Raw genomic sequence first — 25,618 nt, 5'->3', positions numbered from 1 at the left:
TAAAAATCTCTTAGAAATATGGAAAACTTTGGGGTATAGTCTCTTTTATGGCAACGCCTCTTAAGGGGCATTTCGTCGTATTTTCATAGTAGCTTTTAATAGGTTATTCTAGGTTAAGTTAGGTTAGGTGATTTCCCCGCAGGGTTAGGCAATTGGCCCCACAGGAGCTATAAATAGGTGAAAGCTACTGTGAAAATACGACGAAATGCACCTTAGGAGGCAATGTCACAAAAGGGACTATACCCGAAATTTAAAAGATACAAAAATAGCCAAAAACGTCCTGAAAAGCAGTCCGACCTCCATTAATTTTTAATAGTTAATTATACTACATAATGATGGGAATGTTGACATTAAGTTTTAGCCTTCTATCTTTAATTGCAGTTGAAAAAATCACATTTCCCCCTTGGCATTACGTACTGACAGCCATAGTGAATTATAGAGAAGCTAAAAAGTTATATCAACATATCCTACCCTCTTTAAATAGCACTTTAAAACTCTGTTAATTTTTAATAAAGTGGTGTTTCCAATGATTTATAAGGGCGGTGCGTGAAGCGCACCTAAAAATATTTACTCCCCCTTTGAACTAAAATCAATTAAAGACAACAAGAGTGGCGTATTAAAGTTAGGAATATAGAGTGTAGTTAGTTTAAGGGTTTTTAATGAAAATTGCCATAAAAAAAACATGTCTTTTTGTAAGGGTATGTACACAAAAAAAATGATAAACTTATCCTGAAAATAATATGACATCATATATAGTTATTCATTTAGACAGACATACAGTGTTGAGAAAAAGGCTTAGATAAATATCAACGCTGTTTCTTTTTTATATAAATATTTGTTGTTTACACATGTTTTTATAGATTCGTTGGCTCATCAACTTTGGGGAATTTAATGGAATTTTGATTGGTTGGTTAATTAAGTCGAGTTTCCATACATTTCATCCACTAATTGTAATCTATATAAGGAGTAATTTTGTGTATCATCATTGAGGATGTATAAAATTTCTTTGGTAAAAAGTTTATATTATACAAAATAAAATACTTCCTATTACCTGGTTTGTTATGTTCAGTGAAAAAAGATTATTACCTAATTTCTACACTAATTAAAAAATTTGGTAAGGTTAAATGAATAGTAACTGTCTGATTGGCGCGAAGCGCCAAAAATTTTTTTTTTGAGTATTTCTTGATCTTTTTTTTGGAACTGGGATAGTTTTGCTTTTTGTAGGGTAGGGGGCAAAAAGGGGCATTTTTGTTGACCAGGGGGGGGGCAAAATGGGGCATTTTTTAACATTTAGGGGGGGGCAGGGGGGGCGGTGGCTAGGGGGGGGCAGGGGGGGGCGTTTTGGTCGCTAGGGGGGGGCGATTGCCCCAAATGCCCCCTTCGGTTCGCACGCCACTGGTTAAATATAATGTGGAAGTTTATAAATTATTAGTCAGTTCTAATAGCGTCCTAGAAACAGTTATTATTAAATTATGAAAAAAGTTTTTTTTATATTTTTATTACTAAAATACTATACCTACCTTCTGGATATTTTTTCAATTGTGTTTTTTTGTAATACATGTCTCAAGCAAACTATCAATGCCTTTTTTCTTAAATTACCATAATGTTTTGCCTGTACTGGATGAATTACGTTAGATGGTATATCTGCCATATCATTGATCCTTGCGTGCAAAACTAGAATATATATTATATGTATACACATGCATGAATAAGTCAAATTAAAAGGGCATGTAGACATTTCCTGCAACCCTTAATAGCAAGATCAAAAGTTTTTAATGTGTTCATTTTAAATTTCACAGTTTCAGGGGCTACTCATAGATTTTTTTTTTTTGGGGGGGGGGATTTTTCTTTTTTGGGGGGGTTGGGGGTGTCCCATCCCCCAAGAAAATAGTTATAAACCTTCCCAGGACCTATGAGAAGCTACCCTGTTAAGGAGAACCCAATCGGTTCAGCGGTTAGCGAGATCCATCGGTACAAACAAACACGTAAAACATACAAACACACACACAGACATACAAACATCCTGTTACTTTATTATTAGAATATTATAAAATATTTGCTTACTGTTTTAGAGAAAATAACCAAGTAGCTCATCCCAATAATTCCATTTAAGGTCTCCGTAGTTAGTAAGGGAGGGAGGGACATTGGACATTTAATGACCCACAAAGTTTAAAAACAAGATCCAATCGGGGTCTATACAAAGTAACAATGTCCAATCTTTTTTACTAATTAATTTATCGTTTATTGTCTAAGATCCCAGTAAAAACCCAACCTGAAATAATACTAACTCTATTTTACAAGAGGACTTGACTTCCAAAAGTGAGTATCGAGGAGGTGTACACCAAGAACTCTCTACAAGATGCACAACTCATATTTATTTAAAATTGCAATGGGTTATCTCAAGTTAAATATAGTCCCACGACTTTTCTTTTTGCTTCTTTGCATTTTTTCACAGCAGCGCAACATCTCTACGTTTTTGTTAAACGCATAGATTGTTTTATTATTGTTTATTTCCCTTACTATGCATGTACGTAACGCTTTGGGGGAAACGTGATTTTCTCGGCTCCTATTTAAGATAGACAGCTGAAATTTTCAGGGATTGAATAAGCTCACATTCTACATATTTCGATCAAATTTTATTGAGATTTGCTTATTGGTAGTAGTGCTAGATCGATTCCTAGATTGTGATTTTCTCAACTCCTATCCAAGATAGACGGCTGAAATTTTATATGTACCGTTTGTAAATATGTATGCACTGTTGGTTCTATTAGAAGAAAAGGTAATCCCTGTAAAGAGCTTTTGTATTACATTAATAGAATTAAGGAAATAGTGGTCAAATATTTTTTTTTACGTGGAAAACATTGGTATCTACTGCAGTTCACGGTAAAATATTGCTGGTAACGAATATTGCCAAAAATTTATGAATTTTAAAGGCTGCTAGCTGCCAAACGGCTGAACGTACAGATCATACCTGCACACCATTTTAAGCGGTATAAGAAGGCCTACAAATAATCTGGAATAGCCAAGATCAAATAATGCTTCACTGAAGAAAAACGCGTAAAATAGGCCTTTTTCGTGCATTTGTCTGCACTGCGAGATAATTATGCATTATTGATTTATGGCTATTCCAGATTATTTGTAGGTCTTCTTATGCCGCAGTGTGCGGGCATGATCTGTACGTTCAGCCGTTTGGCAGCTAGCAGCCTTTAAAATTCATAGATTTTTGACAATATTCGTTACCAGCAATATTTTACCGTGAACTGCAGTAGATCCAAACATTATTATTCTTGTTAATGCATAATATTTACATTGTGTCTAAATATTTATAAATGTTGTTCATAGTGCTTATGTGCGTGCATGTACCTTACATGTTGCATTAATATCAATCAACACCCCGCAACTTCGGCGTGTAACGTCACACATCTCGTCATACTAATGACGTTAAAAATATAATTTGCACTGCTATATCAGGCTAATGACGTACAATAAATCCTTATAGAAAATTCATGCCTGCATTAATTATTATATAGAAATCTGTGTTATTGCAAGACTTCAAGCTTTCCTGACCCCCGTAATTATTATGTAGGCAAAGGTTTTTGTGTATGTTTTCCTGTGTATTTAAGTATTATAATTACTCAACAAAAATTACAGTGCTTTTTCTTCTAGTTCAACTTTTAACTAACTAGTAGCCTCAACGTAGGTCTTTCTATAATTTTAAGTTTATTTTATTTTATTTCAATTCTTATTTGAAAATATTCTATTAGATTTATCTTTTTAGTTTACTCATAAAAAATTTTTTTTCATTGTTTCTAGGCCTTTTCAAGTGAGATTTCTATTGTTGAATGAAAAAATTTAAAATATGTTTATCTTTAATTAATGATAAATAATCCTATTCACTATTAGATAATTAAAATATTTGTTACCTTCCTTATACCACTTAATCTTCCCCCTTTAACTAATACAAAACAAACACTTTCCAAATTTCTAAGGTAAAAGATTTTACTCCAAATCATGATTAGTGCAAAGCAAAGTTTTACATTGATCAGATGATTATTTCAATATTCATCTATATAAATTACACATATGTAAAGACTGTTAGATTCAACCCCTAGTCACTATTTGATATGTGCAAAGATTGTTTCTCATCATCAGTTCAAGATTATTTGATAACTACATATTTTACAGATAATGTTATATTTTAGGTTAGCAAAAATAATTTGCATGGTGAGAAAAATTAAATTTGTTAGTTATAATAACCTATTTAGAATAAGTTTTGCTTTTATAAACATCTACCTATATCATTTTTTATTTGGTTTTATAATTCATTAGGCTTTGGGCAGGCACCCTGCATGGATAAGTTAAAATATGGCTTTAGGTTCTGTAATTATCTATCTAAATTGCCCGTTACATCAGTAGTTGTATGATAAATACAAGTTGGCTGTAATTAATATTTAGCAATTTTGTAGAAACTTCTATTGTTATTTAACTTTGGTCAAAGGGCTTATTGAAAGCTTTAATGATTAAAAGAATGTGAAATTTAAAGTGGAATTATAAAAGTTGGGATATAGTGGAGAGGGGAGGGAGTCGTAATACCCCAAGAAAGGGGTCAAATGCAGGGCGAATATTGGACGATTATTTTATTTTGTACGTAAACAAAACAGAAGACTCTTTAAAATAAAAAACAATTTTATAAATTGATAAGTAATTCATTTAGATTAAAAACAGAAAATAGAGAAATGTGTAGGCAAAAGCAACAATATATATCTTTTTAGATGTTTTATTGAAGACAAACGTATGATATATACTAGTATGTTAAGAGTCACGCTTCAATACAAGAACACCCTCAAAAGCCGGAAATTTTGGCATTCCAATCGTTTAAGTAATTAATGGATATTTGCACTACATATTAGAAATCAAACTTGTATTTAAAATTTATATTTTCAAGAATTTATATTTTTCTTTACAAATAAAATATTTGATAAAGCCATGAATGAAATAGCAAGGAATACCTAAGGCATTTAATGTAATACATTTAAATAATATTCAAATCAATCAATAAACAAGAGCCCAGTTCACAAAATGATCATAAGTTTTCGACCTCTTTTTTCAAAGGTCAACCTAAACAGATACAACCAACAAATACCTTTATAAAATCGGTTGACATTAAACTTCTAAAGGTCAACCTATGTCTTTTGTGAACAAGTAAAGAAAGTTACCTTTATTAAGTGTAAACTAATTTTATTTTATGACTGATGGATTTAAACATTGCCTAGTTGTAGAGTATATACGCTTCTAAAAATGCACACAAATCAAGGACGGATTAGTCTTCCAACTTTATAATTATAATCATTTCTTTAATTACTGACCTGAAAAATCAGCATATTTTGATATTTTATAATGATTAGGAAATTTTTGGAAATAAATGAATTGGTTTTGTTGGAATTAAATTGATAAGAATCAGATGAATAAACATGCAAGAATTTTGAATTAAAGGTTAGATTTGTATCAGGGTTAAAGCTTTTGACTTTAATCTTTTTTCTGCGAGTGCATCGTGTCACCCCTTGTTAGTGAAAATTGATGAAATAGGGGAGGGGGGGAGGGGGTAGGTGTGATGTTATTGAATCTGAAAAAAGATTTTTGGTTTAGCGCTACTTTGGTTTCATAAAAAACAGAGAACCCTTTCAAGTTGGTTTTTAACACAAGAGGCTTCGCATATATCCTCTAAGGTTTGCAATCGAGTAACCTCCTAATAAATAGGTTAAAATCACCTTGAGAAATAAAATAGTTGGTTCACCACCCTGGCCTCTGTGGTAGTGCGGTACAGGTCAGAAAATAGCCTAAAACAACCCTGAAGACATTTTTAAAGATTCTCTTATAACCAATTCAGACCAACTGTTTTCGAGATCTTTAGGTTCCGACAGAAACCTTAATTCTTCCTATTAAAGGATTTAAATAAACGAAAATGCTTATTCTTTAAAAGCATTAAAGAAATTTGAAATATTAATGTTCTCAGATTTCAAAATATTGATAATCTTTGCCCTCTTTCATGGAGAAATGTTATAACAACAAACATTTTTCTTTTTTTTATGTAGCAAAGATACTTTGTGTCTAGGGCATGTACGTATGTACGTTCATCCGTCTTACAAACTCAAAAGAATGTACAAAAAGTGCTTTTTATTTGTTAACCTCATTTAAGGAGATATAACATTGCTTTCGCTCGTTACTGGTCATCAATTATTTTCTCTTTTACTCATAAAAATGCCGCACTATTATTGGCCAAATATGTGCTTGTTTTATAAGTAGTTGTGTAAGAGCTATATAGCATCCAAACTTAAATTTATTTTCAGCTTCTGATTAGTTTCACTTTTGCCCCCATCTTTCACAATGGATTATTGTGGGATATAACTATCTTAATTTTATTATTTTATCATTTTTAAACAAGTTAATTGATATTTGGTCATGCCTGTTTATAGGCCAACGATTTTCCCCTGGACTTTACCTTAAAAACATTGTCCTTGAGTCTACTCCTATAATGTCTAAAGTCTTATTTTGCACAATGTTTTTATTTTAGACCACTGTTTCTTTTGAAAGGATTAACATTTTGTTAGATTTATATCTTGCTTTCTCCGGCATGTAAACTAACAATATTTATGCCTTCACAGATAAATCTATCTATCTATTTATCGCCTTCTCTCTCTCCTATCAGGGAAAATAGATAAAAATCTTCTAATTAATTTTAGTCGATTGAAATGAAATATACCTTCTAGTTCGAATGAATATTTTTTAAAAAAAGAGAAAAGCAATAAATTGTTTTTGTTTGCATGTTAGTGAAGCATTAGAATACAATTGCTATGAAAAAAATGTTATTGATGGAAAAGATAGTTTATCTTCAGTTTTATCGTATTTCCAAATTGTAATTTTGTTCTGCTAAAATTTGTTAAGGATGCATATCTGTTCTCTAAATTTATTAACTCCATATGAACGCCCTGCTATCTGCCCTCGGGGAGGGAGGGGAAAATGGGCTGTTTATTATACTAGTCCCCAATGTTTGAAATATTTGTTTGGCTTAATAACTTTGGTAACTTTTAATGAATTTTGATTGGTTAAATTGAGTGTCCAGACGTTTCAACCTCTAATTGTAATCTACTGAAAGAAAAATTTGTTTATCTTTATTAAGGATATTCATCAATTTATCGTCCATTGTCCTATTTATCCCTTAAGATCCCTGATCTGCCCTGCATAGTTACATAATTCCTAGCTTACATGGGAAAGGGTGGCAAGTTAAGATTTATATGTTTTCTTAATTTTAATTATTTACAAAAATTTTCCCACAAATAAAACTAAAATTGCATATTATAGATAATTTATTATGTTAAAATTATATGATTTTTAAAAGCAAAAAGCCTGTTGGTATCTTGTAATGATGTTTTTAATTTTGTCTTACTTATCACTTATTATTTTTATTATTGGATTATTAAAATTTTTATGGAATACAAATGTTAATATTGTCATTAAATGGGAATGATATTTTTTATTAGAAAAATCTCATATTACAATTAGCATTTTATATTCGCAGTAAATACTAATTAATTAAAATAAGAATTATTAATGAAAGGCAGTGAGCATTAAAATTATTGGTTGAAAAGTTTGGATACTGCTAGGCTAGTTTAGACCAACCAATTAAGATTTATCAAAAACTCAACAAATAATATAACGTGTTTATATAACTTTGGGTACCAGTATAATTTACAGTCCAATTTCCCCCTCCAAAATAGGGGGAGTTAGGTTGTGCTAAAATTCCGTAAATGTGTGAGTTTTAAGGCTTAAATTATAATATTCACTAAATATAAATATATAAAATTTTGGTCTATGGTTCTATTCAATAAGGAATACACATATTTAGTGAATATTATCGTTCTACTACTGTTTTTAAGCCTTAAAACTCACACCTTTGCGAAATTAGCACAACCAACCTCCCTTTTCATAAATAATCAAAGCCTCTGATTTATATATACCAAAAATAAGGATACCCGCGAAAAATCCGCGTAACTCTTTATGATTTTTTTCCAGCCTTCATTTTATTGATTAAATTTCATTGTTATATAGTAATGGTCATTACTGAAACATAATGTACATACCAACAAATAGACAGATAGGGTGTGTCCGATAATGTTTTATTATATTCAAAAATACTGATTGTAATCTATTTAAATCTAAAAACAGATATTTTACATTACCGCTGGTAAAATAATCTTTACTAATTAAATATAAAAAATGTGTAGACTATGAAGTGTTTAATATTATACCTTTACCCTAATAAAATATATCTATGAAAAATCTTGATCTACTTTTCAGGGAAACTTTTAAAGATCCTTAATATTTTTAAGATTCCTACCAATATCTAAGAACCAAAAATTTTGTCTTATTGTATAAAGATTTAAGATATGATATTGCCTTGGTTTAATATGAAACAATAAACCCATTGTTATACTTTATGGTCAGGAGAGCAACTATGCATGCTTCTATCTATATAATCTTTTCATCTTAAATATATGTATATATTTAATATTATTTATAACCATTCAACAGTAAATCAAAACAAAGTAGTTGATGTAGAGATAAACCCTAGCTGTTTTTTTAACATCGTAGTTGTCTGTCTGTTCAAATTACTTGCTTGTAAATGTACATTATTAAACAAGCTAAATTTAATCAACTCCTTATATGATAAAATGTTAGGTGTTAATTCTATCATACCATTCATTATATCCAAATATTATTTTGTCGACTAATTACTATTTACTAAAAGTGGCTATGCCTGACATAATTGACATTATGATTTAGATTAGGTAGATACTACTTTTGGATAGTGACATTGTTACTTTAAGCTTATTTTAGTATAATAACAAAACAAAAAAATAACAAAACAAAAAACATTGTTACTAAACTATTATAATCAGAACTCTAAAGAGATAAGACAATTGCCGATAAATTGAAGTAAATCCCCAATGATGACACACAAAATTGCCCCTTCCGTAGTTAAGAATTAGTTGTTAAAAAACTTTTGGTCTTCCAACCAATTAATCAAAATTCAATAAGTCCCCAATGCGGTTAAGCCAACGAATGAGAAAACATTAAAATAAAACTTGGGGACTAGTGTAATAAATAGCTCATTGTCCACTTCCTTCCTGACTATAATTCATAAGAAAATACAGCCAGTTTTCTTCTCCCCATCACTAAATCAGTGTCAAATTAGCTATCTTTTATCAATATCTATCAATATATAAAGACATAGTTTCAAATATGGTTAGCTATAATATGAAACCGGGCATATCTTTGGATATATCTTCAATGCTGTAGGTAGTGGGTGTTGCATAGATTTATTATCAATTCAACAGTATGGTCATAAAACAGTGGATAGCAAATGTAACAATAATTTAAAAAAAAAAACATTTTTATAAACATGAAGATACAGATTAATTCTGTCCTATTGTAGACTGTCCTAACACAAAAGATATCTAAATCTGCAGTTTGCTTTCAGCAAATGAACATTCTGCCCTATGGTTGGAGCTATTATTTTTTGTCGTGCTGTATACCACCCTCTTAAAAGATAGATGTTCATTATCTCTTTAAAAATGTTCTAAAACCTGGGTAAATTTTTAGGGTATTCTTCTTGACTGAGCCGTTAGAGATTAGGGTCGAAGACTATTGACAATTTTTCCATAGAATGGTTGTATTGGTGAACTTATCATTAATGTTTAAAATATATAATCTCCTTGAAAACATGCACTGTAGAATAGGCTAGAACATTAGATTGACATTTTCTTTGATGAAAATCTATCTGTAATAAGTTTATTGTTTGTCTAGACATGAGATACATTTGTAGGTTTGTGTTAGGGAGTTTTGTTACAACCCTTTACATGTATTATATATATACTAGCGGCTGCGCCACCTAGGCCTCTAGGGGCACTTGAAGAGGGGAGAGTCGAATTTGATAACCCAATTTATGATTTTGGATTTGAAAAGAAAAATTTTAAAAAATAAAAATTGGGGGGGGGGGGGGCGGTGCCTCCCGCCGTATTTTTTTTTAATTAAAAAAATTTACAAAAATAATTTTATTTTGGGATGGGGGAGGATTTTTTTTTCTAGGGGCGATTTCTCTTAGAAGGGTGGTGGTACCCTCCCCCAAAATAGTTATAAACCTTCCCGGGACCTATGAGAAGCTACCCTGTTAAGGAGAACCCGATCGGTTCAGCGGTTAGCGAGATCTTTCGGTACAAACACACAGACACACAAACAGGCAAATAGACATTCTGTTACTTTAGAATAAGGATTTATGTAGGTATCATATTGTATTATATGAAACCCTCACTTGTTATTATATGGCTTTATTTTGATACAATCGTAATAAGACTTTTTATATTAATCCTCATTCGAAAAAAAAACTATGTTTATTCGTATGTTTCTTTATTAGTAGCGTAGCTACTCTATAGTTAAATAATTGTCTGTTATTTTGTAAGAAAAATCCCCCTTTAGGCTATCTCAATATATGTATGCCCTTGTAAATATATATAGATTGTTCTTGGTCTATTTAAGGAAATTTTCCTGAAACACATATCAAATTTAAGAACAATGTGGAATTACTATTTGGCTTTCTTTAAAAAATATTTTAAAACCCAACAATAATGTCCACTTGTCTTATCTTGTTCTACCAATTAGATTTTTCATTAAATTTTGTCACGCAAATATTAAATAGATAGAACAATTTATTTTAGATAAAAAAAAATGAGGTAATATGTTAAGAATGGGAGTTAGATACAAAATAAAATAGAATATTTTTGTTTCTTTATTGAGGTGTGTTTTTGTTTGGACATTGTGTATTTCTTTTACTTTTTCTTTTTCCCCGCTTGAACAAATGCTTCAATCATGTATTTTTTCATGTATCTACGGCTTTATGTCTATTTTTGGCATATCTTTTGTTTCACTACACAGCTACTGTTACTGTACCCTATTGTCATAATCTGCAATGCTTGACTAAAGTTTGAAAAGGTAATAATGTTAAGCACATGATCACGCAGCCCCCAAGGAGATATATTATCATAATTGTATTGTACCGTGTCCAAACACAAACTATTGACGCCCCTCCCCCCCCCCCCCCTTCTGTCGACTGAATTGTGATGACTATTGTCCAGTGAATGGCAATTGATCATGCCTACTGCTTACTATTCCAACTGTCTTGTCATGTATTAACAAGGATGACTACATCAATAGGTAGCGAAGTTTGTATAGTAGACGCTCATTATTTTAATAGGATACAAAAGCATTTCTTATATAGTTGTGAAAGTTGACCTCACCCCTCACCAAACAATCTTTCATAAAAATTGTATCCAGCCAAATAAATCATATTTGCCAATCATAGTTACAGACATTATAGATATAGAGTAGTATTGCTACTACGAACTGCACATACGTCCTGATGCAAAAGTGTTGGTCCTCTGAAAAGGCTTTAAATATTTTTCTTTATGGTCATATCTTTTAAACTTTGACTGCAATATCTTTGTTAGAATCTTAGAGTTGAAAAAATTGAAGATTTAAAAAAAAGATATGAAGCCGAACTTTGTTAGAATGAAAGACAAAAATTCCTATTGTGTGAGAGATAAATGTCACTTTTTATTCTTGCACATTTATTTCTAGTGGTCAACAAAAAAAAGTCACAAAAAGCTGATAAAATTGATACTTTTTTTAATAGCGGCTGCGCCTCAGCTTGTAGCTTTAAATCATGGTTTTTTTCAAGGGGTATTACGTGGAAGGGTTTGACCTTAAAACCTATCCAGGACCTATAAGTAGCTTCAATATTAAAAAAAAAACGCATTAGTCGAGCGGTTATTGAGATATTTCTGTACAAAAACACAAACATCCCACTTCTTTTATATATTTAAAATGTTTATTTTTTCAGATATCCGCATACAACTGAACGACCAGCTTCGGTGCCTGGATGGCAGGCTTGAGTCTCAACAAGGCTTGCTGGCAGAAATACAGGATGTCTTCAAGAGACGGGCAGAAATCGAACTAAATTACAGGTAATAATAAAAATTCTTTATCTTTCCTTTAATCATGTTTGAATTCTTCCGCTTTAATTTATTAATTATTTTTTCTATTTTTTTGTTTGGTTGTGGTACCTACCCCTAAGTAGGTTTAAACCTTCCCAGGACCTATGCAAAGCTACACTGTAAAGGGGAACCATAACGGTTCAATGGGTAGCAAGATCCTTGGTTACAGGTCAGACAGATACACAGAGATCCTGTTAATTTAATAAAAGGATGATCTGGCAACCTTATATTTCTTTATATTGGCAATATTGATTAATTAATTATTAGTACTGGCAACTTTTACAGTACAAAACACCTTGGATTCAAGAGAGTATGCTTTTCTGAGATCAATAAGACAATTATATATAATATTTTTCTTAGCATTAACATATAAATTAGATGCGGGAGAATGGTTTGTAACTTTTTCAGACACTAAAAAAACATAGAAATTAAGTAAATTAAGGCCGCGATCTTTAATTTTTATGAACAAAATATCAGTTCAATATTTAAAGTTTAGGCGTGTCCCTTTAGTTCATTTCTCATTTGTCTAGTTTTTCTTTGCCAGCCATTGAGTTTTTGCCCACGTTGAAAACATCTAATTTAAAAGTGGATTTTGGAGACCTTCCCGTAATTTTTTGCTCGTCTTGATCCATAATCGTCTTGGAACATTAGATTTAGAATTTAGAGTGTCAATATTTTTTTTTAATTTAGGGTAATTAGAAATGATTTTGCAATTCAACAAGAAGGGATGCGACGACAGATATAATACCTCTAATAACCACGTATATTTAAAGAAGTCTATTTTTATTCTAATAACCTAGACGTTATAAGAAGGAAGTATGAAAGATTTAATGCTCTTTTTCAAAAACTTGTAGTAAAAACATGAGGTTTTATTTTACAGCCATGAATTTAAGCAAAAAGAGTTTTATCTTTCGTTTGAATAAACGTCATTGAGTTCCAAATTGAATCTTGGTCGCAGATCTATCAAAGGAGAGCTTACATGAAAAGCATATATATAATATTATATTGCATTTATTTTCAAGTCTGTCGATTTATAAGAAGCTTGTCTTTCTACAAAGGAGTTAAAATGAGATAGAGATATGTTAGGGGTACAGCTGTATACAGTACTTAAATTTATTATAATTTTTTCAAAATTTTTGATTTTTTGCTTGTGTAAACTTGGGTTTTGTTTCAAACAGAAGAAAGGAAAAAATAAATGTAGTAACTCTTCTTTTGGGATTGTGTATAATTAATAAATTATCATAAGGTCCATCCCCTCTTACTTTTTTGATTGTTATGTGAAATTTATTTTGTTTTATTGTTAGTATTAAAGTATCTTAATAATACCAAGAATAAATTTCTCATATGTATAAACTAAAGACAATTACTTGTCACGCAAAGGGGGCAATTTATAACAATTAGTTTTAAGTGTGTTATCTCATATCAGCAATTAAACCTGTTTCTAATTTAGTACAATGATTTTTTATTGCTATGCGAAAACAACAATTTTTAATTTTTGCTTAATTTACTACAATACAAATGAGTAGGTAACAGAAACATATAGTAAAATTGAATTATTTGAAAACTGCTACAATTAAAGGACACCTTTTTGAAGGTTTGATATAGTAATATAACTTATACTTAAGTTTATCTGGCCAAAACAAAAATAGAAATAATTTTTTTTCTTCATATTTTGTACACAAGCCTTAATACCAATCCCACTTTATGTTTCAATCAGAGAAATGTCATATTTCTAGAAAAACCCAAGGGAAGATAAAAATTATGACAAAAAGAATTTTTATTAAATCTTCCATTTAAAATTTATAAGCTCAAAAGGGTAGGTTTTTACACATTTAATTTGGAGAATAATTTTTTTTTGTCCTTTGTCTTATTCCTAAGTCCCTGGTAAAATGTTATGCTCAAGAAATGGGTTGGGTTGTAGAAAATTGATTAAAATATGTCAGTTTATGTCCAAGTTTAAAGTTGCATCTTTTAAATTTTTGTTTGTTATCCAGGACTTTTATGGGCTATGGGTCTATATATTGAACTTTTCAATGAAAGTCTTTGAAAGAAAATTTTATGTATCCCTGAAAATTTTTATTATTTAATACATTTATGGACGTTTGATGGACTAGAGTAGGTATGCGTACAAAATATTGTTGCAAAACTAATAATTCTACGAGAAATTGGCTGATCGCGTACAATGTGATAAGGCATAATAAATTCTCACGTTTAACCCACCCATGGTTAAAAATGAATAGAATGTATCCAAAAGAACACCATTGCAGCTGACAGTTTATATCTTTTAAATGGCGTTGCTACAAAAGACCAACTCTACAAAAGACCAACGCCTACAAAAGACCAACTAGTCGGTTCTACAAAATGCTTTAAATAGATTTTAAGCGACACAATTACAAGAAAAAAATTGTAATTATTTTTTTGTATCAATGTAATCAAATAATGGCTTGAAAATCTTCTAAATTTTAAAGAAAAAATCTTCCAATTTTAATGATATCCAATATGGCGATTAAAACACAAGGACAAAATTCAAAACCGAAATTTCTTTCTTGAATAACTTTGTCCACAGGCTGAATTTTAAAATTCCGTCCGACAGTTTGTCCAAAGTCTGTGTTTGCTACGTAACGGAATAGTTTCGAACCCGATACAACCTTGCTTTTAAAAAATTGACCCTTTTGTAGTTGTTGGTCTTATGTAGGTGTTGGTCTTTTGTAGGCGTTGGTCTTTTGTAGAGTTGGTCTTTTGTAGACGTTGGTCTTTTGTAGAGTTGGTCTTTTGTAGCAACGCCCTTTTAAATGACGTGCGGAGGAGTAAATAAAACAAGTTCAATATTTTTTCTAAGGTTCGGTAGGCGCATATTTTGTTTTGTTGTAGATTTGGCGACTGGCTTGATTAAGCCGCTCCTTATCAAACTATTTACACGGTCGCTGCCGTTTTTGGGATTATTCCCAGCTGCAAGTAATACAAATTTGTTTGGCAGCTAATTGTAAAAAAATTGCGTCTGTAAGTGTTGTATTTGAGTTATTATCCAATACAAATTAAGATTTTAGATAAACAGAATGAAGCGATTGAAAATCCTTGTTAGTTTTGATCGATTAAGATACAACTTTGACGTTTTTATTTTAAAATTGATTGGATTTCATTTTTATCGAATTTTTATTGGGTTTAGACAACTAACACTTTTTTATCTTAAATACTTTTATTTTAACAAAATCGTAATGGTTACCCATTATTTTTTTTTCTTCTCTAGTTTTTATAGATCGTCAACGACAGGAAACTTTTTAAAGTCATTCATCTTATTCTTGGTAAAGTAGAAATTATCAATTACTTTATTGTATTTGTTTTTTTAGTCGTGACTTGGACCGTTTAGCGAAGCTGTTGAGCAGCCGACAAAAGGAGCAGAAGGCCAAAACCCAGGGCTGGGGAACTTTTTCCAGTCACGAGATATGGAAACAGCTGTTGAACGAGACTCGGAAGGCAGGTCGCGACCATGCCGCCCTGGCTGAGATCTACAACTCCGCCATCACTTCCAGGTGCAACCAACTCAACGATGACATCACAAGAATTTTCAAAAAGGTCAGTTTCAGCATTGATTAAATCTATTCCATCTAAGCGCAGTTTATTGTTTTAAATGCTGCTATAGAGACTTATTTGTTATTGCTATGTAATTTTGGCTTTCTTCAAAGGCTTATAAAAAAAATATAAAAAGGTGTCAAACTGAAAAAAAATTAGTAGTTTGTTATACCCTTTAATTTGTATGCAATTTTTATCAATTTACAAAAGCGATGATTTTACAAAAAGGTTTTCAAAATTGTGAACGCAGACATAATTAAGTTTTTGCTTTTAAATCTTTTTTTTTCATAAGTGATAAAACGTGAATTTGGAGAAAACAGACTTTTATATTCAGATTACTAATATAAAAATTGAAAAGGCATGAAGGGAGTGGACATTGTTTTTTTTTATTATTATTCACCACCCCCCTTCCCTCTCCCAAAAAATAGTATAGCATCTACCAAAGAATACTGATTATTATCCCTTCTTTGAATCTCTATTAAGAAGGACATTAAGATTTATATAAACTTATTGCGTTTTCATACTTTTCCTAATTATTTATTCCTTATTAATGTATTGACAGACCAACCGACTAATAATTGACTTATTGAAATACTTTTAGTGCCGCGAGATCGGGTTCGAGATCCACGAGGAGGTGTTGAAGGTGTTGCACGAGCTGCACACAGCCATGAAGACCCATCACACCTACCAGTCAGAGTTCAGGGTGTCGGAGTCTAAATTACAGGTCATTTTTTCATCAATGTAGTTCCAACCTCCAGAAAAACAGCCTAAAACTAGGTAAGCCTCCTACGGATGGACGGACGAACGGACAGGCATTGCTCTTTTTTAATTATTAGCTACTCAGCTGCAATTAATGAGCTGTAATATTTTTTCTGACAGGTTGTTGAGAAGCAGCGGACAAAATTGCGGGACCAGATCCCCAAGGAGAAGCTGGAGAAGAACCGCAAGTACCGCGTCATCGAAAAGGAGGTCGCGAAGCGGACACAGAAATTCACGGAGGCGCGGTTAAAGGCCACGAAGGCCAGAAACGAGTACCTGTTGTGCATGGAGGCGGCCAACGCATCTATACACAAGTATTTTGTGGATGATCTCTCTGATCTGATGGACTGCATGGACTTTGGCTTCCATCAGTCGCTCGGCAGGGCCATGATGATGAGGTCTTCAGCCTTGGAACAGGTAAACATCTTTGCCTGGTTGTAGAATGTAGATATAGATTAAACTACATAACTTTATAAATCACATAGCCTTGAAATATCAATATAAAACTACATAACTAGCAACATTTTTTTATACACATGTTTGTCTAATGACATCTTAAACAACTACACTGGTTGTTTTAAAGGTTCTAGGGAGTAAATGAAAATATTTTGTTTCGACATAATCAACCCCCCCCCCCCCCACCCCCACTCCTTTAAAACTAATTTTGGTATCTCAAATTAATAATTTTTCACTAACTAGAAATCATTAATACAATCGTGACACATTAAAAGATGCTATTAAACTCTCTCCTTAATGATATAAAGGTCCTATCTATGTAAAATATATTTATTACAGCCATATGTTTAATATCTTTATAATAATATAGCTGTATAGGCTAATTATCCTAGTATTAAAAACAAAGCATGATTTATTATATTCCGGAGGTTTATATAATAGTATACGCCTTGTTAGTAGCGCAGCACCGATTTAACTCACTTCTTAATAATTGATAAAATGGCTTGGAATAATTTTTTTAAAAGCATAGGTATACAAAGGGATTTATCATTATTGGATCAACATCAGATAATCATGTACTCCAATCAAGTGAAACTTATAGCTGGCTAAAATGAGTATCCCTCCCCCCCCCCCATCTACTCCCCTCGTACTGGACCAACGAACTGACCAATAAATGATGTCCATGTTAGTAAGTTAGTAACCTAAATGGACGACAATTTTTCCTTTCTCATGATATTTACGTATATTCTATATCATTATCCATTCATACACAAAATTTTACATTATTATTTTTGTTATTAAAAGGAAAAATAATTTTTGTAATTAAAAATAAGGAAATGGCAATAAAAATATGTAAGTGTAACAATAAGATAATTAATCTTAAATAATATCTAAGATAGAATAAGATTTGAAAATATGTAAATTTTTGCTGTCTGTGTTATCATCTGAATAACAAGAATGTAGAGTGCCCACGCGCTACAAGATCCATTCCCCTCCCCCCACCCCCCTTAAAAAAGGAACTTTTTGCTAACAAAAACTAATTATTAAACTTCTATGCAGATGTCATTCAAAAAATTGTTGCACTAATTTTATAAAAAAAAATATCGAGCTTTTTTTATTTTTGAAACACCACCTTTACATGTCCCAATTTGCTAGTCAAACGCCCCTCCCCCCCACCTCCTCAAGTATATGATTATTTCAAATAGAATTGTGATCTGAATAATGTTAAGGGTTGACAACAGCATACTTAAATTAAGGGGTACAGTGAGTGAGGGTTCTTAAGTGTGTATGTTGGGATAAAGGGATGTTGATATTTTTTGCTGTTAAATAGATAATAAAATTAACAGGGTAGAATAAAAGTAAATAAAGCTTTTAGAAATTAAAACGCTCAAAATGTAGCTATTGGAACAAAAGCAGTATTTTATTTTGTATTGTGCATGTACATTTTTAGTTAATTTGGTATTGGTATTTTCTTACAGATGAAATTTTTGGTTCATTACAAAGCCAAAAACTTAATAAAAAAAAACTAAAGTTCAATAAGGAAATATAAATTTAACATAGAGTTTTGGTTATTCTTGTATATTGTATATGCTTTTTCTTCAAAATTCATACTTTTCATGGATATATTTTTTTATTGCTGTTCAAAGCTTTTTGTAAATCTCCTTATTAAAAAGTTCCTAAATGCCATGAGAGTAGATAGATATATTATTATTATTTGAAGGGAAGGGTGTGAGAAGATGCATTGCTAAATGTAATATCCAGGGAAGGGGTTATTTAATTTTCAATTTCTTCAGGGAAAATGGGAGGGGGTTATTCGTTTTTTAAAGATATTTTTATTAATCTTAACTTAAAATTTAGATAGACAAACATAAATAAAATAAACTTATTTTGCACTTGAAATTTTGAAGTTTCATTTTTTTGTGGTTTAATATTTAATTGTCTTTCTTAACTTTTAACACTGATTTCCTTATTAAAATTAGGATTTTATATTGCAAAATCTCTTAAAAGAGTGACCAAGAGTATTTAAAATGCTAGTATATATTATTACCCGTACTTTAATTCCTTGCAGGATTTAAAATATGTTGATTGGTATCCTGGTATGTGCCCAGTAAGATCTCACCCCCCGCTTTTATTCAACAATATACAAATTAAGTTATCCTGAACACATTACGCTAGCTAGACAGGTTAAGCCAAAGAGAGAGGGGACAATGAGCTGTCCCCAAAGTTTTATAATAACATTTTCTTATTCGTTGGCTTAACAACTTTGGGGATTATTAATGAATTTTGATTGGTTTGTTTAATTTGAATTTCCAAACGTTTCAACCACTAATTGTAATCTGCAAAAGGGTTAAATTTGTGTAATAAAATTGGGGATATTCGTCAATTTATCAGCCATTGTCTTATCCCTATAGATCCGTGGGTAAAACAATTAAAGTCACTTTTGATTTTCAATAATATAAAAATGATAACTTATATCAGGACATAAGAAAAAATTGCTTTAATTCATCCAATTCCATAACTTTTCCCAAATAGCTATAAACTACAAAAGGCAGAATATGGAATTTCTTTTTGGGGGGTTTTAGGGTGATTAATGCAATGTCCATAGTTTTACACCGAATTAGAGATTTGATGTTACTTAAAATATAAGTTTTTTAAAAAAATATTAGAGAATTTTTTTAGATCCAATATTAATAGATATATATTATAGACAGCTTTGCGCTTTTATTAATTTTATTTTAATATTCGTGAAAAATTGTCTGTAATATGATGCTATAAATTATTTTTTAGTATGAATAAGAACCGATTCTAATCTTGTGGATATTAAAGGGCTTCGAAGTCATACTGGAAAATATTTAATAAAAGAGCTATATGGTCAATCCTTTCAACTTAAAAAGGAATTTCTATCAGACGTAGATTAACTTTGTTACTATTAGTTTATAATAGATTGGTCATCTAGAATTCTTAATCTATTTTTAATAGCTTTTTGTTTTCTGCATAAAAATTAGAAACCCTTTGACTTGATTGGAATCTAAATTTGTTCGTTTGAATAGCTAATAAGGGGATAAAGGGGACACATTTTACTGTAAATGCTGGTACAAACTGTTCTTTTTATTTTTGTCTTGGTTACTCTCATTAAATCCTAATTGGTTGGTTCAAACTCACCAACCAATAATTTTAATCTACAGAAGGTGTAATTTTCTTTATTATTATCGAGGATGTAACTTAATTTATTGTCTTATCCCTTTATATCCCTGATCTAATTAGTCCACTTGGTATCTCATTAAGTAAATGTTAAAATGCACGGTATGCCCTGCTGTCGTAGTAGGAATAGGTATTCAGAAGATAACTAGGATCATGTAAGTTAAAAATATCCTATTCATCTGATTTTTGGAATATATATTATGTCCTATTACAATAAGGTACAGTGTTATAAGCGAAGCATTTCTATAATCAAGTCCTAAATCAAATAAAATGTAGGTATCATATATTTAAACAATTATGCAACAAATTTACTTATAATTTTGTTCATTTTTAAACATTAATAGTCTTCTTTTTCAGTTCTGACACTCTACAAGTGAAAATGTTCGTTTGTCCTACCGTTTTATTACAGAGCTTCGCTTTTATGGATGTTGTCATCCTTGTTTGTTTAAAATCGGCCTTTTATCCCTAATAATAGTTGAGGAAACCACAAGTTTCTAATACTGGTCTTAACGAACAGACATAATAGTGCTTACGGGGTAAGCATGATTTTACTTAAAAATTTTATTTTATTTTATTCAGTTCAAAAAGTAGGTTACGTATTGTTTAGCAGAAAGTGCTGATTTTCATGGCACGTTTAATTGTTGCCAATTAAAAGTTTTTACCAAAAATTTAGAGCAAAAAGCCTTGACGGCACTTTAACACTTTCTATTTTGCATCTAAGTACTCTCCAATTATTTTAGAAAATAAACGAACTATTAAACTGTGTCAATAAGTTCTTCTAAACATAACCTAATACATAATTTTAGGCTAAAAAGCTATAAAACAGTTAAAGTAAAGAAAGAATTTTATATTTAATCCCAGTTTTACAATCATTTTTAGCTTCTCACTGTTTTACAGAGCAAGGGCAAGGAAAAATTCACCCTTTAAACTTAAAAAATTCTATGTTTCGTTTAGTATCATGAGATTGACAACTTATAGCTTTTTGGGGAGTTAAGCTGCTCTTTGTTTTTCGTGATAGCTTGATACTTTTTGAAGAGCACTAGTTCCTTTGTCCCTAGCTTGGTAAAGGTAAGGTAAGAAAATACATTAATACCACCCCAATACCTTTGTAAAGCTTCCCTGAAAAATACAACCCATTCGGACCAGTAGTGTTCAAGATCTTTAGCTTTAGATAAAAAAGACCTTACTGCTTTATATTATAGGATTTATGATTGAATATTTTTTTATAATACAGTTAATCGATGCGGTTTAGAATTTAGAATAGCATCCGAATTTTGAGCGAAGTTTCTATTTCCGTCAAATGTCATATTCTCATTATTTACTTGAAACAAATACACATTAATAATGCTTCTTTTATAACCTTCAAAAAACTTATTTTTCTACTTATGGATATTGTCATCCTTATTTTTATGTGACTAGGATATAAAACTAGGCTCCAAGGTGAAACTTGTCATTAGGCAATTTAATGACTACATAATTAAGCCAATAGCTTTTCACAGTGCATAAGAGATACTGAAACTGAAGAAAACAATTTTTAGTGATTTATAATTTATTTTCTATTGTAAAATAAGATACTGAAAAAAAATATTATCTAAATGATTTATATTTTGGATAAACAAAATTGGAATAAAATTTTCTTCAGATATGCTATCCCTTATCCCTGCTTGAAATGTAATAAAATAGTGCTTAAAGTTTTTTTTATGTAATCTTCTTTTTGTAGGTTAATGTTATATCCATCTTGTAGAGCCGCAATAATGAAACAAAAATGTTTTACCTAGATGATATGAAAAAAAACATAAATTGAAATATACAAGAATAGAATATTAGTTAATAGTAACGATTTTATATTTTCAATCCTAAATATTAAAATAAAATGATATCCTTCTTTATGTCAGCCAAGATCTCGTAAATGGCTGGACTGATCGTTCCACTATTTTCAGGGAAGTCGAGAATTGGTCTGATATTTCTTCAAATGTACAGGGGGGGGGGAGACAAAGCCACTGGTTCTGTAAATTTTAAAACCATTCATTAATATATTAACGACCTTAACGTATAAAATTACTAAATACGGCTGAAGTATATTTAATAAATCAATTATTGACGCTATTTGATATATGTTAGTGTTGTAATTGTATATATTATTGTTGACCATGTCCAAATTTGTTGTTAATAAGACGCGGCAACGCTCTACACAATGATCACGTAGTGGATAAAATATTTATTAAATCAAAAATGCTAAGAAATACCTATAAAACTTAGTTTCATCATATAAGTACTTTTTAACCAATAAATAATAACTTAAAGACAAATTGATACTTTATATTAGCTGCGCTCATAGCCTTTAAAAGCTTCACATATTTAGTATTCACTTTTAATGAAATATGATGCATGTCTGAAGCTTTCAAAGTTCAGGATTTGGCAATTATTCTGCCTTCGGCAATTCAGAATTGTCATAATAATCCCTCCACCCCCAAATGATAACCCCACCCTCATTTACTTAACCTTGAATCTTATATTAGTTTAATTAGATTATTATAAAGTTGGTTCTAAATATGTAGAAGATGTATAACCGGCCTATATTAGTGCAAATTTTAAAGGTTCGATAACCGACATTTTTTAGGAATATTTTGACAATTGTTCATTCTCCTTTTAAACACTACTCTTTACATCTAACAGACAACCAATATTTCATGACAGACCTTTAAGACCTTACTGTTAAAAGGCAATGCCTTTTTATAGACAAGGCATTTTCTATATGCTAAAGGCATTAATTTAAAATGCCATCCTTCTAATTTTGCGGGTGTCGAACCCTTCCAATTTTCTATTCCTGTTTCCTATCAAAACTTGATGCATCGCTGAAAAGCAATTATTTTCACAAATTATGGGGAACATAATTGACCAAAGGTTTACGAGTTAAAATTTATGTTACGATAGGCAATTAAAAGTGAGAGATTACTTGTAAATTAGGTATTTAAAAGTGGAATTTTATAATGCATTAAATTTATTCAAAAACCTTAAACTTATTAACTACCCATTTATTTATAGTTTTCTTTGTTTTTGACATAGTTTTGGTAGTAAGTTTTGGTATATAAAAGTACATTTTGACTTGATAATCATTTTGATTGGTTGAAAAGTTAGAGGTTAGATAGTTTTTTTCTCCAAGTGCCATATCTCTGACAGTCAATTCGGCAAATATTATATGCTATGTATAAATAAACATCTAGAAGAAAAGATAGAAAGTGAAATAGAATATAGGTGGGGGGAGTGGGTGAGAGATAGATAGCTTTACTTACACTCAGGGGAGGGGTACACTGGAACTAAAAATAATCAACGCCCCTTTCTTTCTCCTTTCTCTGCCAATAATTCTATTCGAAAAATAAACAATGAAAAGTTGTAAGATTGATTTAGCGTCCATTGTCCCTGTATCCCTAACTGCAAATTATCGTGTCACGTTCTCAATATAAGTGAGAAATATTTTTTCAATCACCTTTTTTTATCTCTCGCTGTTTTAGATTGAGAAAATGCATACTTAGATTCACGACTTTAATTCTTTTATTTTAATATTTGCATTTAAAAAGGGGATATTTACATAGAGGGAAAACAATCAAATGATATATTCTTCATTTTTGCAAAACAGTGTCACCATTTGGTTTTTAAAATATGATGCAAAGAGTTTTTGTTAGTAATTAGTTTTGTTTAATTTAGGTGCGAAGATCTTTACAGCAGGACATTGACTGCATGGGGAAGGTTCTTGGGTCTCTGGACTCCAGACTGGACAAGAAATACTTCCTGGAGAAGAACGACCAGGCCTTCATGATCCCCAAGAAGTTTGAGTACGTTCCTGTCCGCAGGGACGAGTCTGAGGTGATGCTGAAGCCGGTTCTGGAGGAGCTGGAGTCCAGAAAGGGTAAGCTGGCGGACAGGTTGTCCAGCCTCCGGACAGAGTCGGAGGAGGTGTGGAAGAGCCTGGAGGAGGCGGAGAAAACTCTGCTGGAAATGGTCAACTGTAATGACTATGATACAACCAGGTAAACAATGTTTAGATTTACAACTTACAAAAAAAAACCGCCAAACAATGCTTTTCGTACTTTAATCATATTCTTATACAATAAAGTTTCTACCCTTTGCAATCTTTAAGTCAAAATAATCATTACTGAGATAGAAAGTTTTGGTTTACTGCAAGTGTTCAACATTATGCATCATTTAGTTGTTTATTTAGAATATCTAAGATAATTTGTATTTTGTTTAAGTGAGAAATTGGAGGCAGATTAAGGGGGGGGGGGGAAGTTTTGACACATTTGCGTAAACAGGGAGTATAGGCTTTATCTTTGGACTGAGAGGATAGGTTATTAGGGATAAAATTATTCTTATATGATGAATTTTCCCAAGTTTTAAGATTTTTTGGATAGGCCTCCAGGTTCCGGAGCTCCAGGCCTCCAGGTCCTCTCTGTACAGGTAAAAGTTAAAAAAATAATTTTTTTTTGGAAGAGTTAGAAGTCAACCCATGAAACAAAATATGCATATTTTTGAATGTTATTCACATATTTGAAGAAAAAAACGCATATTTTGTTTCATAAGTTGACTTCTAACTCTTCAAAAAAAAATTTTTTTTTTTCATTTTTACCTGTACAGAGAGGACCTGGAGGCCTGGAGCTCCGGAACCTGGAGGCCTATCCAAAAAATCTTAAAACTTGGGAAAGTTCATCATATAAAAATGATTTTATCCCTAATAACCTATACTCTCAGTCCAAAGATAAAGCCTATACTCCCTGTTTACGCAAATGTGTCAAAACTTCCCCCCCCCCCCTTATTCTTTAGCTGAAATGTATATGTTTGCTAAATATTTTTCAGAACGAAAATTGAAGATATAAAATGTAATTGAAATTTCTAGATATTTTTTCCATTTGTAAACATTCATATTATTCTTGAAAATAATAATCCAATTTAATTTTAGATGAGCTAGACTTAAATCTGAAAATTCTAAATTACTTATTGGAATTTCTTCAATGATTTTCTTTATGCCCTTAAAAATACTCCTAAGATTTTTAGAAAATTTGTATTAGTTGTTTTTTTTTGCTAGGGGCTTAATCTAGGAGGGTCCTTTTCTCCAACTTAATATTTTATTTTTGTACAACGGAGTTTGATGTTGCCTTTGATCTCTAAAAAAGAGAAATCGAAAATTCAACATTTTTTTTTTGGGGGGGGGGGGGTATCCTTAGTTTGGTTTGTAACTATTCTGTGTTTATGGGTCAAACCCCACACAAAATCTTTTTAATCTGTTAAATTAAATTGCAAATTGAAGGAAAGATGCCTAACATTTTGTTAAAATCATTTTTAAATCCTTTTCCTTTTGATATAAAATACCAATTAACCGGAAAATAGAATTCAATTCAAGTTGTAAAAAAATTTGTTTGATGGCCCAATTTCTATCAACATTGTTGTCAGTTAGTTGTTAAGAATAAGGAAAATGATAAGAAAAATTTAATACTGGGATTTTTGAATAATTATTTTCTTGAGCCATATCC

The 25,618-nt window shown here is 31.1% G+C and overlaps 1 protein-coding gene across 11 annotated transcripts in view; it reads left to right on the top strand.

Moving 5' to 3' along the window:
• LOC145316094 (SLIT-ROBO Rho GTPase-activating protein 1-like) overlaps window positions 1–25,618 on the top strand; it is a 102,294-nt gene that overhangs the window by 47,410 nt on the left and 29,266 nt on the right. For all 11 annotated transcript variants that reach the window (XM_080156395.1, XM_080156391.1, XM_080156398.1 and 8 more), the window contains 5 exons: window positions 11,954–12,077; window positions 15,455–15,680; window positions 16,279–16,401; window positions 16,557–16,853; window positions 23,799–24,121. In XM_080156395.1, coding sequence (XP_080012521.1) covers window positions 11,954–12,077; window positions 15,455–15,680; window positions 16,279–16,401; window positions 16,557–16,853; window positions 23,799–24,121 — 1,093 coding nt within the window. The remainder of the gene's footprint in view (window positions 1–11,953; window positions 12,078–15,454; window positions 15,681–16,278; window positions 16,402–16,556; window positions 16,854–23,798; window positions 24,122–25,618) is intronic.

Source organism: Acartia tonsa, chromosome 4 (assembly GCF_053477335.1).
Source record: "Acartia tonsa isolate MP-2025a chromosome 4, ASM5347733v1, whole genome shotgun sequence".
In the NCBI taxonomy this organism is placed as follows: Eukaryota; Metazoa; Arthropoda; class Copepoda; order Calanoida; family Acartiidae; genus Acartia; species Acartia tonsa.
The sequence above is the reverse complement of the archived record's forward strand: the minus strand, read 5'-3'. Positions and strand labels throughout refer to the sequence as shown.